The following is a 16121-nucleotide window of genomic DNA, read 5'->3' on the forward strand; positions in this document are numbered from 1 at the left end:
TCACCGCTGTCCCTTGTAGTCCGGCGCATCCATCTTCTCGATGGGGTCTCGCAGCTCCGCCGCTGTAATTCGGCGAAGCCGCGATGACGTCACTCCCGCACATGAGCACGGGAGCCGACACGCGCGGCAGCTCCGTCGTTGACCATATAGGTTTAGGAGGTATTTCTTGGACCTACAGGTAAGCCTTAATCTAGGCTTACCTGTAGGTCAAAGTGTGTTGTAAGGGTTTACAACCAGATTTAAAGTGGTTGTTTTTTATCTTCATGCATGTTGCTCCCCCCAGCCCCTCCCTTATACTCACCTGAGCATGACTGTTTCAGCGAGGTGCATGGGAGCCTCGGCTGTCCCGATTCTCTCTCTCTCCTCATTGGCTGAGACACAGCGGCAGGAGCCCTTGGTTCCCACTGCTTTCAATCATGAAGAGAGAGCGGGGGGGATTGCGCACCAGTGCCTCCCAGTGGGGAACCCCAGAAAAAAAGTACCGGGGCTGCTCTGTGTAAAACAACTGCACAGAGCAGGTAAGTATAACATTTGTTATTAAAAACAAAAACAAAAAAACAAACCTGTAGAATCACTTTCACAGTGTGGTGACTATTTAATTTGCAAAGAATGCCCGATCATGTGCAAGAAAAGTAAACAAATAATACTTTTGCTTGCACTCCTTGTTTGATGTACAGATGTCACATGGACAGGAAGTAAAAGATAACCCCCCAAAGGGGGTCAAAAACAAAAAAACAGTTCAAGTCCTCCTCTAACACTAAGAGACAGTTAACACCTGGATTGCACAGGAACATGGTCCACTTTCCAGTGTGATTCTTGTTCAGTTCAGTGCAGTGTGATTTTCAATACATTTGAGTGACAGATGTTCTACTGTACCTGTAAGCCCTAGTATTTCTCTAAGCTCTGGTGACAGATCAGGGCAGGGCATCACAATTAGGTTTAGTGGTTTAATGGAGATCAATTTGTGTGCTAAAGTTACTGGTGCTGAAATTGCCATAGCATAAACAGTCAGAAACAATAAGACAAACAATAACATGCTACTTAACTGTCAGAACACAACCTCAGACAGTTTAGTCTCTGTTTACTGTTATGCTGCAGTATTTTATTACTCAATAAAGACTAATTGAATAATAACATGCTACTCCAGACAACTGTTAAAAATCTAACCAATTGTAGAAATTTTGTGCATGTTGATGCATAAAAGATTCATGTGTTTTTTGTAAGAACAAAATAATTAAATCATGGCAATCTGCTAAAACTTTGAAATATGCATTTCTATTTAAAAACAAACACATTGGCTTTCTGCCATAACTGGTGTAGATGAGAAGTATAAGTGCAGGCCCATTGGCTGTCAGCATATGAAAAATCAGTTATGTAGCACCCTCTAGGTAGGTAGGCTAAAGGTAGGAGTTTTGCAGGACAGGTAAATTTAGCAAGGCCTGCTGGCAGCCAGGTCTGCTTGTTTTGATCTGATCTGGGAGAGGCTCAGGGTAGCAGCTGGTGACTCACAAGCAGCATCACTGAGACCTCCCTCTTCTTTCTAGAGTTTGCTAGAAAGTTCTGGAAAGAGAGGAGGAGAGGTGGAGCTGCCTGTGGTGTTTTAGGGAGCTCTGACCAACCCCCAACCTGGATTGTCAGGGGACAGGCCTCCTTAAATACCCTGGGTCAGCCCAGCTGGGGAGGAGTTTTTGAGTGGAGGAGCTGGAGTGAGAGGGTGCAGAGGCTGTTGGGGCGTTGGAGGGAGGTCCCTGGTCTGGGGGGTGACGTTGGTCCTGGACCATAGGCAAAAAAGAGAGCAAAGAGAGGACAGCGGGAGATAGCACTGCTAAGAGACTCCAGGGAGGACAATTGGTCACAGCCAGGAGGGCTAGTGAGTGAGGTCACAGTCAGAAGGACTGGGGAGGCATGCCTGAGAGGACTGGGAGCTTGCAGTCTGAGATGGGTGCAGAATCAGAAGTGTGGACTGTGGTGGAAGGGCAGTGGAAAGAGGCAGCTGCAGCCAGGAGGGCTGGCAGGAACTGAAGAGGACAAACTGGGATCAGTAGCCACAGTAGGCAGCTAGCACAATTACTTTTCTGCTACACCATTGGGGCCCACGGTCTCAGTCTGCAAAGGGCATGTACTGAGGCCTGGCTGAGTCATTGTCAGGCCTAACCAACAAATAATGCTAGCTGTTCCTGGGGAATCAAGTGATGTGCTGGAGGTGACTAGAATTAACAGTCTGCAGCAAGTGATCTGCTGGTAGAGTGAGGAGTAATGAGCTTCAAGCAAGTTTGTGCAGGAGGAAGCTGAAGGAGTATATACAGGGTGTTTACATCAGTGGCGGAATTATCAGGGTCGCACCAGTCGCATTTGCGACTGGGCCCTTGAGTTCCGCCACTGTAGGGGGGCCCGCCGCTGCCCCAGATATAGTACTGGTCATTTACGGGGAGTCTGCGTCTGCTCCGCCCACCCTCTCCGTCTGCTCCGCCCATTCTCTCCAGCTGCTCCACCCATCCTCTCCTCCCGCATTCACGGACCCATCCATCTTCTCTGTCTCCACCAGCAGTGCACTCACGGCACAGTAACTGCCCATCTTCTCTGGCTCCGCCTGCAGTGCACTCACGGGCACAGTCCCCGCCCATCTTCTCCGTCTTCACCTGCAGTGCACTCACGGGCACAGTCCCCGCCCATCTTCTCCGGCTCCGCCTGCAGTGCGCTCACAGGCACAGTCCCCGCCCATCTTCTCCGGCTCCGCCTGCAGTGCACTCACGGGCACAGTCCCCGCCTATCTTCTCCGGCTCCGCCTGCAGTGCACTCATGGGCACAGTCCCCGCCCATCTTCTCAGACTCTGCCTGCACTCTAGCGTACTCACAGGAAGGAGGGGGAACCCAGTTATCTGGAAGTGAGTAGCACCATCTCTCAATATCAACACTGCCACTGATTCCCCACACACGCCACCACCACTGCACTGATACCCCCACACCACCACCACTGCACTGATACCCCCACACCACCACCACTGCCACTGATACCCTCCACACCACCACTACTGCCACTGATACCCCCCTCACCACCACTACTGCCACTGATACCCCCCTCACCACCACTACTGCCACTGATACCCCCCACACCACCACTACTGCCACTGATACCCCCCACACCACCACTACTGCCACTGATACCCCCCTCACCACCACTACTGCCACTGATACCCCCCACACCACCACTACTGCCACTGATACCCCCCACACCACCACTACTGCCACTGATACCCCCCACACCACCACTACTGCCACTGATACCCTCCACACCACCACTACTGCCACTGATACCCCCCTCACCACCACTTCTGCCACTGATACCCCCCTCACCACCACTACTGCCACTGATACCCCCCTCACCACCACTACTGCCACTGATACCCCCCTCACCACCACTACTGCCACTGATACCCCCCACACCACCACTACTGCCACTGATACCCCCCACACCACCACTACTGCCACTGATACCCCCCCTCACCACCACCACTATTGCCACTGATACCCCCCACACCACCACTACTGCCACTGATACACCACCACCCCCACTACTGCCACTGATACCTCCACACCACCACTACTGCCACTGATACCTCCACACCACCACTACTGCCACTGATACCTCCACACCACCACTACTGCCATTGATACTCCCCACACCACCGCCACTGATACTCCTCCACACCAACACTATTTCCACTGATACTCTTCCACACCATTACTACTGCCCCTGATACCCCCCCTCACCACCACCACTGCCATTGATACTCCCCACACCACCGCCACTGATACTCCTCCACACCACCACTATTTCCACTGATACTCTTCCACACCATTACTACTGCCCCTGATACCCCCCTTCGCCACCGCCACTGCCACTGATACTCCCCACACCACCGCCACTGAAACTCCTCCACACCACCACTATTGCCACTGATACTCTTCCACACCACCACTACTGCCACTGATACACCCCCCACACCACCACTACTGCCACTGATACACCCCCCACACTACCACTACTGCCACTGATACACCCCCCACACAACCACTACTGCCACTGATACTCCCTCACACCACCACTACTGCCACTGATACCCCCCTCACCACCACCACCGCTACTGCCACTGATACCCCCCACACCACCACCACTGCCACTGATACCCCCACACCACCACCACTGAAACCCCCACACCACTGCTGCCACTGACCCACCCCACCATGACCACTACTGCCACTGATACCATTCCCCTCCCCACCACTCATCTCATCCCACCCCCCAACTACCAGCCTTGCCATGGATACCATCCTCCAACCTCTGCTGCCGCTCATTTCATCCAATGCCCCCCACTGCTGCCACTTATCCCATCCCCCTCCAACCATCACCCTTGCCACTAATCTCATTCCCCCCACCACCTCTGCCACTCATCCCATTCAATCCCCCTACCACTGATCCCACCCCCAACCACAACCCTTGCCATTGATCCAATCCCCCCTCACAGCTGGCAATCATCCCACCCCCCACCACCACCGCTGCCACTGATCCCATCCCCACCCAACCACCAGTGCTGCCACTGATCCCACCCCCCCCCCCCCCCCACTGCCACTGATCCAATCTCTTCCTCACTGCTGCCACTCATACCATCCCAAACCACCACCACCACCAATGCCACTGATCCTATCCCTCCCTGACCACCACTGATCCCATCCCCCACCGCTGCCACTCATCCCAGAGGCACAATTGCAATAGCGCACATGTTGCCCCTGAACCCCTGGATAGGGGGGCATTTAGAGGAAGAAATCCCCTTCATTTTTCTCCTGCAGCCACTAAAAGTCTGCTTCTCCTTCTCTCCCTCAGTGGCTGCAGGTGGAAAAATGGAGGGGATTTGTTCCCCATCCTATCCAGGTCCTGCTGCCCCCGGGATCAGTGGAAAGGACCCTGGCCGGAGGTCAGAGGGGCCCTCCATGATTTCTTGCACCAGGGCCCTGAAGGTTCTAGTTACGCCTCTGGTTTACATAGTTGTAACAAAACCAATTGCTGTTTCTATTGATCCATGCTGGGGATCCCATAGTCCCCATCCCCATCCAAGTTATACCCCTCAATAAAAAAACAAAAAACAAAGTTCACTGACTGCTTTATGTCTCGGAGTGCCTGAGAATGACTGCAGGGCTGGGCAGGGTAAAAGAGAAACCACAATTCTCAGGAGTCCCTACGGGGTACCACTATAATGAGAATGTCACAAATACAGAAAAAATGTGTTTTGATTTTCTATTTAGACCTGTGGTCATCCACCCTGTCCTCAGGGCCGACTAACAGGCCAGGGGGCCCTGATGATAGGATTGATGACCACTGATTTAGACTACATATAAAAAAAAAATCAAATGATAACCATTGATAAAATGACATGTCATTAATTACCTGATAGTATTTGCCATCATAAAAACATCCACATTCACTGACAGAAACACAAGTGTGTCCACTGAGTACAAATCCATTGTCACATTCACAAGCATCAGTACAAGGCTTATTGCAGTCACTCTGGGCACTCTGGTCCTGGCATGTGGCTGGGCAAGCACTAGTACAAGGATTGTAGTGACTGTTGGCAGGACATGGGATTGCTAAATAACAAGGACAGATAACAGTTAACTACATCATATAGTAATAGCAAAAAAAAGGTTAAAGAGAAGGCTTATCTGATCATAGGTCATAATTACAGCCATGGCACACCGTGGAACTACTTGGAGGACTAGAAGAATCTAGTGCAGCCTGATGACACAGAAAGTTATGCAAGCAGTAATAGGAGTTGTCAAATACATTTGGATAAGTATATTGTGCTTATTGTTTGGGAAAACTATTAGAAGATTCATAGAAGATGGACCATAGAAAAACACCAAATGGCTTATTGAATCTACACTCATTCCCCTCTCCATTTTAAAAATATTTTTGTCTGGGTAGATCTGCTGTATGTTTTCCCCATGTAAGACCCCTTTCACACTGTGCCACTTATAGCGTAGGCGGTAAAATTCAGCTATTTTTAGCAGCGTTTTACTGTCAGATTTTCAGAGCATTTCGGCCACTAGCGGGGTGCTTTTAACCCCTGCTAGCGGCCGAGAAAGGGTTAAATCCACCCGCAAAACAATAGCGGCATTTTTCTGGCGGTATAGCCACGCTGCCCCATTGATTTCAATGGGGAGCAGAGGTGGAGGAGCGGTAAAAACAACGCTCCAAAGAAGCTGCTGGCAGGACTTTTCTGACGCCTTTCACACTGGAGATAATGGAGCAGCTGTTTGAGGGTGAATTGCAGGCGCTATTTTTAAACGCTATAGCGCCTTAAAAACGCACTTGGTGTGAAAGGGGTCTAATGCCGCATACACACGATAGGAATTCCGGCCAGAAAAAGACAGGTGAGAGCTTTTCATCGGAAAATGCGTCAGTGTGTATGCTCCATCGGAATTTAGCTGTCCGAATTTCCGCCAGCCAAAAATTGATAGCATGTTCTCAATTGGTAATTCCGATCATGTGTATGCAATTCCGACACACCAAAAATCACGCATGCTCAGATTCAACTATGAGACAGAAGCTATTGGCTACTGGCTATTGAAATTCCTTTTTCTAGTCTCGTCGTACGTGTTGTACATCACCGAGTTTTAAATGATTGGAATTTGATGCGACCATGTGTAGGCAAGACAGCTTGAGCCGAATTCCATTGGAATTCCATCGGGAAAACCATCAGGTATTAGGGGATAGGAGGAGCTTCAATAGCTAGTAAGAATAATGCTATTTGACCCACCTGGAAGCTCTCCTTCAGGGTAAAGGTTAATCAAATAAACAGATGGACAGGTATGTATAAAGCAATATTTTTTATAGGCTAGTGCCTATGTCTGTTGATCCCCTGGTAGGGTCACCTTAACTAAGTTACAATGTAAAATGGTTGAAGATCTGCATGAACAATATCATTGCTCTCTGTTTAACATCTACAGATTTAATGTGTATGCAAGTCCCCCATAAAATTAACATAGGTGATTGTGCCTTTTCTTTTAAACCAAGATGCACAAGATTTCCACAATCCAGTACTTACGACAGAATGTAGAGTTTCTCCAGGCAAGGGTGACTCCTACTCTTAGACAGGCATCAGCATAAGCTTCCAATGCGTTACATAAACTGCCAGCACCAAGTGCACACAGGTCAAAAATACAGCTGTCAAAGAAGCGATTTGGGTTGATTACTGAGTGACAAGCCTTGAAAGGACCATCTTTCATGATTAACAAACCACAGAACTGATTGTTTGAATAGAGTTCCTCTGTCTCTGGTGGACATGGTAGTGGAGGTGTAGGAACAATTGTGTTACATAATGGATCATCATCTTCTACCTTCCAGCTGTCTCCCAACTGATTTGTGTTCTGAGCTAGCTGTCCATTGGGCATCAAATAGTCATCCTGCTGCATGCCATTAAAGTTGCCACACATTCCACAGGTTTGGTTGAAATAATTAGTTGGGACATTCACGTCCACTGTATGGTCAGTGTCATAAGACACTGTGAGATGGAAATCTGTCTCCACAATAACATATCGACCACTTTGCTTCACTGTTAGAGATCCATTGACCAAGATGACTGGAAGATTTGTCCAGATACCATCCACCTATTAATAATAAAAGTACATGTTACATTTAATGCAGCTAAATGCAACTTTAGAATTGAAACTTACATTTTAGAATGTTACAAGAAACCTACCAGAACACGACTAGGATTGTCTTTAACAATGGTTATTGTATGGTCATAGACATCCACCATAACTTTCTGTATTAATGAAACAGTTGAAATCCCGTAACGGTGCTCATTTTTTGCTTCAATGTTAAAATATTGTAGAGACGTAGCATTGGTACAAAGCTTGGAAAGAGTGTATGTGCATATCCCCATAAAATCATGAACTTCCTTATCAAAGGTGACATAATGAGGATCCCCCCAAGTTAAACAGTTACCAAATGTGAGATCAAAGCATCCAGGAACTCCGTTTGTTATACCGCAGTATTTTTTAGGTGGACATGAAGCAGAGTTGCAAATTAAACTGCTTCCAGCAGAGGGACAGCTGCATTTTTTGGAGCATGTATCATCAGTCCAGAACTCTGAGCCTACAGGATAGTGCTTGTCATTATCCCAGCATCCACACTGGTGGCTTGGGACACATCTCTTATCATACAGGACATAACCAGGATCGCAGACACAGGATTCTGTACAGGGGAGATGACAGTTTTCTGGTGATTCTGGACTGACACAAGTAGATGGACAGGCTGTTCCACAGGACTCATAATGGCTGTTTAGTGGACACTTCAGCGCTGTATAAAAACATAATGGTGAACAAGAAACGAATTAGAAGAACATTTCAAATTGGATTGGAACTTATGTTACTTTGTAATTAATGTACATGTGGAAAAAGTACTTAAAAATATGAGAGTTATTAACATTATAAAAGCTTCCATATTCACTATTGAGTAGACATACGGGAACACTGATAATAAAGCTCATAATGTCTTCACACGTTTTAATTATTTATTAAAATAATCATCCATGTAGTAATCAACTTATGTTTAAAAATAGTGGTGGACCAATCTGTCTGGCATTGGTTCTATCAAAGCTTTGATGGATCTTGTTCACAGCTCGGGGAACCTGAACTTTGAGGAAAATATCATTATAGTGATGGAGTGAATCTTTTATTCAATTCTGCCAATTTATATGGCTACTAGGCAAACTGATGCTATAAAAAAGGAATGGGAATCTGGGCACTACCATGGGGACCATGCGCCAATGCAAAAAAATAAAAAAACGAATTACCATACAGCCTGGAAAGTGTCTTGGTGTCAATTACGAACAGTAGATAATATATATCATTGAGAGTAAAAGGAGTGCAGGTGTAGAACTCAAATTCATCAAGTAATTTCAATGCAACCTCAGCCCTTTTCCATAGCGAATAGTCAATTGGATCCCAGCAACAGATGACACATCCAGCATGATATATAAAAAGTAATACAATAAACAAAAGCCCTAAGAATCCTCTCCACAATACCAAGTTCTTCTGTTCCTATTTTATCAAGAATATGGACTCTCCTCACGTCCAGTATATACTGTATGTTTAATCAAAATATGCACCTGTTTGCATTTTAGGTAAGGGCATCCAAATGCTCTATACCTTAGGCCATTCTTTACAACATTCTCTTTTTTAGCAATGAAATCTTGCATAATATACCACTTTTTTTCATTTACGAGGATGCAGAGAAAGCTGTTTGCTGTTTTGTAAACATTTTTTTGATAAATTCTGGTGTCTCTTTGGCAGACTTTGGATGGAAATAAAAAAAAAATTGGCATTGGGTGTTGGTGGTGACTTCCCACCATAACCCTTCACAGTTATCTTTGGCAAACTCAAGATTAGACTCTGCTCTTAAAAATTAAGTACCACAGCTGAGCTCTGGGAAGTGGGTCGGGAGCTAAGAGCTCTACAATCTGCAGAACGTGCAGAAACAACTGAGAATAATGCTCATACTACCTTCACATGTTTTATTTATTTAATACTAAAATAATCAGCCATGTAGTAATCAAATTATGTTTTTAAATAGTGGTGGATCTGCATGGGAACAGTTCTCCAAAGCTTTGGTGAATCTAAACTTTTTTTCGGGGAACCTTAACATTGCAGCAAATCTCATTAAAGTGCTGCCAATTTTCATGGTTAATAGGCAAACAGATGCTGTAAAAAAGGCATGGGAATCTGGGCACTACCATGGAGACCATGCACTAATGCAAAAAAATAAAAAATAAAACACCTTACAGCCTGGAAAGTGTTGTGTTGTCAATTACTAATATATATCATTTAGAGCAGGAGTCTCCAAACTGTGGCCCGGGGGCCAGATGTGGCCCTATGCTTGCCTTTATCTGGCTCTTGGGGCATTATTTCATCTATCGATACCAACAATGGGGCATAATTACTCCCAATGAAACCAAGAATGGGGCCCAAAGACACTAATGATGGGGCTAAATTCCTCCAACTGACACCAACAACGAGGCACAATTCCTCTCAATGACACCATCGATGGGGCCCAATGACATAAATGATAGGGCCCAAACACATAAACAATGGGGCACAATCCCTCCCATTTGCACCAATAATGGGGTGTAATTACTCTCATTAAACCAAAACAATGGGGCATTATTTTTTCCCATTCATGTCAAGACATTTTATACTCCCACTGGCCACAGTCTGGCCCTCCTAAAGTCTGAAGGACAGTAAACTGCCCCTTGGTTTAGAAAGTTTGAAGAACCCTGATTTAAAGGAAAAGGAGAACTTTCTTGTAGCAACTTCAGCCCAGGAAGATTTAACCCCCTTCCCGACCAGAGCACTTTTTACAATTTGGCATTGCGTCGCTTTAACTGTCAATTGTGTAGTCATGCAATGCTGTACCCAAACAAAATTTGCATCCTTTTTTCCCACAAATAGAGCTTTCTTTTTCTGGTATTTGATCACCTCTGCTGTTTTTATTTGTTGCGCTATAAACAAAAAAAGCGACAATTTGAAAAATAAAAAAACATTTTTTATTTTTTGTTATAATGTATATCCCCGAAATGTTTTAAAAAAAATCTTCATCAGTTTAGGCCAATATATATTCTTCTATAGCGATGGCCTTGCGCTTCGCCCGGCGGTCGGTTCGCGGTGAACTTTGCTCATTCACGATTCGCCAAACTGGCGGACTTCTGGCGCTGTTCGCGGCAGCCATATTCGTTTACATTGTGAAGAACTTTGACCCATGACACATCCATCATGGGGTACAGGACAGCCAATTGAGACATTTCAGCACATGGACAATTGGACATACCCCCTACCTTATAAATAGACCTGATCTGGCGGCCATTTTACATTCTGTCTTTTGTCAGTGTAGGGAAAGGACACTGTGTGGAGCAGGGACGGTCAGTCTAATCACTAGCTAGCTAATTAGCTATTACTATTAGGTCCACAAAAGTCCTTTTAAGGACTGGTATAGGTGTACAGTATATAGGGTTGTAATACACTTATAATATACTTTCTTTCAAATATAGAGAGTATATTATGGTGCACTGCTGACTGCTGTGCTGCTGAGTGCTGACCGATTCTGCAGCTGTCTTTTATCAGTGTAGGGACTGAGGGACAGTTTGGTGTTTGGAGCAGGGACAGTCTGCAAATCACAAGCTACTAGGTCCACAAAGGTCCTTTTAAGGACTGGTATAGGTGTACAGTATATAGGGCTGTAATACATGCCCGTACCCTCCTGTTTGAAGAGGTTGAGCAGTGTCATATTTTTGGGTCCCGCAAAGTGTTGCTGGTATCAGTGCTGGTGTCAGTGCTCTCTATCTCGGTGCTGGTGTGGTGTCAGTGCTCTCTATCACGGTGCTGGTGTGGTGTCAGTGCTCTCTATCATGGTGCTGGTGTCAGTGCTCTCTCTCTATCTCTGTGCTGGTGTCAGTGCTCTCTCTCTATCTCTGTGCTGGTGTGGTGTCAGTGCTCTCTATCTCGGTGCTGGTGTGGTCTCAGTGCTCTCTATCATGGTGCTGGTGTCAGTGCTCTCTATCATGGTGCTGGTGTCAGTGTTCTCTATCATGGTGCTGGTGTCAGTGCTCTCTATCACGGTGCTGGTGTCAGTGCTCTCTATCATGGTGCTGGTGTCAGTGCTCCCTATCACGGTGCTGGTGTCAGTGCTCTCTATCACGGTGCTGGTGTCAGTGCTCTCTATGACGGTGCTGGTGTCAGTGCTCTCTATCACAGTGCTGGTGTCAGTGCTCAGTCTCTATCGTGGTGCTGGTTTCAGACAGTGAGGGAGATAGCAGCATAGAAGCCAATCAACAGGCAGTGCCAGCACCATGGCTGAGGATCAGCACTGGACTGGCACCTCTGGACCACCGCAGTGGAGCCCTGCATAGGTGGGGGTAAGGGCTGCCCTGACTGTGACACTGATCATCTCCTGCAACCCCTTCATAGCCTGGCCTGACCTTGCCTCTCCTCCATGGCCCTCATGCGCTCCTGAATTGTCAAAATTTCACATATAAAAAAAAGAATGCTTGTCGTTGTCGATCCCAGATTCACTTAATACTTTTGTTATGTCAGTGTCCATGTCGTGGGACTATGTGTGCGCAGCTAGTAAGTATTTTGTAGCTGAAAATATGACCTGGAGGTTTTTAAGGTTCGCATGCCATTAAATTCAACTTTTGGCCACGTTCGTGTTTGCGAAACGTCCCGTCGGAAGTTCATCCATCACTATTATTCTACATATTTTTGGTAAAAAAAAACGCAATACGCATATATTGATTGGTTTGTATAACGTCTATAAACTATGGGAAAGATTTATGGCATTTTTTTTTATACTAGTAATGGAGGTGATCTGTGATTTTTGTTGGTACTACGACATTTCGATAGACAGGTAGGACACTTTTGACACATTTTTGGGACCATTGCCATTTATACAGCGATCAGTGCTATAAATATGCACTGATTACTGTATAAATGTCACTGGTAGGGAAGGGGTTAACACTAGGGGGCGATCAAAGGGTTAAATGTGTGTTCCCTCAGTGTTTTCTAACTGTATGGGGATAGGACTGACTGGAGGAGTAGATATATTTTTTTCCTACTAAGTAGGAACAACGATCTATGTCTCCTCTCCCCTGACAGACATACAAATCCCTGAGCTGGCTCTCATGCACGCGATCGCACATGGCCACCGATTGCATGTGGTCGGCACTGGTCGCGCCTTTTGGACACACAGATGCGCGCATGCCCTCTGGCAGCTTCTAAAGAGAAAGGCATACCCATACAGGGTTTTGCCCAGGAGAGCCATTGTGCCGCATTATATCTGCGTGAGCCGAGTAGGACTCTACAAGCAAGTTCAGTCCATTTTCCAAAGAAAAGAGTTTATTAGATCTCAAGCAACAGATTACACATCCTGCAGTGTATATATAAAATACAAAATCAAAAATGAATTTTTGATATATATATATATATATATATATATATATATGCACCTGTGTGTCTTTCAGGCAAGGGCATCCAAATACTCTATACCTTAAGCCACGCCTTCCATCATCCTCTTTCTTAGAAATACAAATACAAATAAATCTTCCATTAATATACCATTTTTTTAAATGTATTTACTAGGATGTAGAGAAAGCTTATTGGTTGACCAAACACTTTCTATCTTGTTGATCCGCTGAGCATTTTGTTAAACAATATACAGGTTTTACTCTGAAATGTCTAAAGGTGGATAGACATGGATTGAAGCTCAGCCTGTTTAGCCTGGGCCTGCCATGTTTTGATCCATGCATGGGCAGGCTGATTGTACATAAGTAGATCTATTGATCAACTGTACAACCAATTTGTTGGAAAGTTTACACATGATCAGCGCCACTGGCTATAGCTGCCAGTGCTGATCTTTGTAATCTAATGAAAGGGAAGTCTCCCCACTGTCATAATACAATGTCTCAGTGGGAGTGATTCCTCTATCCATATTGAGTGTGTGGCTGGGGGAATAGGGCCATTTATTTTTGTTAACATCCACTGGTTCAGTGATAATAAATAACTAATGTATGGGCCGCTTAACCACTAGGCGTCCACTTTATAGCCGAAAGACGGCTGCAGAGTGGACGCCAAGTGGCGGGAGGCCGTCCCTGGACAGCCTTCTGTTTACTTCTCTCGCGAGCGCGCATCGTAGAAGTTCTGTGCTGGACATGTCCCCCAGACACAGCCAGTCACAGATCGCTGTAAGCGGCCAATCACAGCGGCCGTTTACAGTGCGATCGGCGTGCCCAATGAGTGATGATCTCATATGTAAACATATGAGATCATCTCTCATTGCCGGCTCTCCCTCCTCACACAGACAGCGTGTGAGGAGGGAGAGATGAACAGCTGCAGCAGCCGTAAGACATCTGTCCCCAGTGTTCCATCTATCCCCAGTGTGCCATCTATCCCCAGTGTGCCATCTATCTCCAGTGCGCCATCTGTCCCCAGTGTGCCATCTATCCCCAGTGTGCCATCTGTCCCCAGTGTGCCACCTGTCAGTGCCATCTGTCCCCAGTGTGCCACCTGTCAGTGCCATCTGTCCTCAGTGCCATCTGTCCCCAGTTCCATTTGCCCTAGTGCCACCTGTCAGTGCCATTTTCCCCAATGCCACCTGTCAGTGCCATCTGTCCCCAGTGCCACGTATAAGTGCCATCTGTAATCAGTGCCACATCAGTGCCACGTGTCATCAGTGCCACATAGTGCCATCTGTCATCAGTACCATATCACTGGCACGTGTCATCAGTGACACATATTAGTGCCATCTGTCATCAGTACCACGTATCAGTGCCATCTGTCATCAGTGCCACGTATCAGTGCCATCTGTCATCAGTGTCACGTGTCATCAGTACCACGTATTAGTGGCATCTGTCGTCAGTGCCACATCAGTGTCACGTGTCATTAGTGTCATCTGTCATCAGTGCCATCTGTCATCAGTGCCATGTCAGTGTCACGTGTCATTGTCCTGGTGCTCCAGGGCCTTCAAAAGTGCAATAGGTAATCAACAAGTTAGATGTGTAATTTATGCTCCTAGAACACGTGACGGCGCTCCCTGCATTTTGGGCCTCTCTATGTGGCCAGGCTGTGGATAAGTCCCACACATGTGGTATCATAATACTCAGGAGGAGTAGCAGAATTTATTTTGGGGTGGTATACACATGCCACGTGAGAGAAATAACCTATTGCAATCACAATTTTGTGAAAAAAATAAAAATAAAAAAATAAATCTTAATTTTGCAAAGAATTGTGGGGAAAAAATGACAACACCAAAAAGCTCACCATGCCTCTTACTAAATACCTTGGAATGTCTACTTTTCAAAAAGGGGTCATTTGGGGGGTATTTGTACTTTTCTGGCTTGTTCGGGTCACAAGAATTGAGATAGGCCACCAGTACATCAGATGTGATCAATTTTGTATGATTCGCACCACAACTTGTAGACTCTCTAACTTTCACAAAGACCAAATAATATCCACTAATTTGGGTTATTTTTACCAAAGATATGTAGCAGTATAAATTGTGGCCAAAATTTATGAAAAAAAAAAAAATTTGCAAAATTTTATCACAGAAACAAAGAAAAATTAGTTATTTTTTTCAAAATTTACAGTCTTTTTTCATTTATAGCGCAAAAAATAAAAAAACCCAGAGGTGATCAAATACCACAAAAGAAAGCTCTATTTGTGGGAAAAAAAGGACAAAAAATTCATTTGGGTACAGTGTTGCATGACTGAGTAATTGTCATTCAAAGTGTGAGAGCACTGAAAGATAAAAATTGGTCTGGTCATGAGGGGTGTTTAAGTGCCCAGTTTTTAAGTGGTTAAGACCTGTTTTGCAATTATTGATAAAAACAATTAAGCCAAGCTATACAAAAAAAATTATAATAATAATGAAAGTTACTCATCTGACCAATTAACAAAAGGCTTAGCCCTTGTACACACGGTCGGAGATTCCGACCGTGTGTATGCAACAGTTTTCGGACAAAATCCGACGGACAAAATCCAATGGATTTGGTTGTCGGAATGTCCGACCGTGTGTACAAGGGCTTAGACGTGTTGACACAACAGCTTGTACTTTCCTTTTGAATAGAAATAACAGAGAAAGAGTCTATCAATTCTATTGTCATTTTAAGGAATTTCTTTTAATGTGTGCATGCAAGTCCAGCTGTTACCAATTTGCTTTCTGTCTGTACATTCAAATATACCATATATATTATGTCCATTATAGAAAGGTATGAGTTTACAGAACGTCTATGTGTCAGCTTGCACAGGCAGGGTGTAATTGGCTTTGGATTTGATTAATTGCTACTGCAAACAAAAGGCAGCCTTTATGGTTCCCCTGATAGGTGATACAGGCTCACCCAAGGTATAGGGTCTAAGTGACAGTCGGTATCCATCAGAGCACCTAAAGGTGGAGATGTGCCATAGATCCTAATGTTCCTGGTTCATTTTGCAGCGAACTGTCACCAGGCTTTGACCCATGATGGGCAAAGCAGGAAAAGAATGGCTGTGGAATACAGAATGTGCCCATGGTGTCA

At 45.5% G+C, this 16121-nt stretch overlaps 1 protein-coding gene across 1 annotated transcript in view; it reads right to left on the reverse strand.

The window, feature by feature from the left end:
* The window catches only part of LOC143986721 (IgGFc-binding protein-like), a 284689-nt gene that overhangs the window by 123889 nt on the left and 144679 nt on the right, over positions 1-16121 (reverse strand). Inside the window, exons 21-23 of the mRNA XM_077485126.1 lie at positions 7758-8359; positions 7104-7665; positions 5444-5643 (exon numbers count right to left, since the gene is read on the reverse strand). Of these exons, the coding sequence (XP_077341252.1) occupies positions 5444-5643; positions 7104-7665; positions 7758-8359 (1364 nt within the window). The remainder of the gene's footprint in view (positions 1-5443; positions 5644-7103; positions 7666-7757; positions 8360-16121) is intronic.

This window comes from Lithobates pipiens, unplaced genomic scaffold, assembly GCF_037356315.1.
Source record: "Lithobates pipiens isolate NorthernLeopardFrog02 unplaced genomic scaffold, aLitPip1_a1.2 Scaffold_18, whole genome shotgun sequence".
Classification (NCBI taxonomy): Eukaryota; Metazoa; Chordata; class Amphibia; order Anura; family Ranidae; genus Lithobates; species Lithobates pipiens.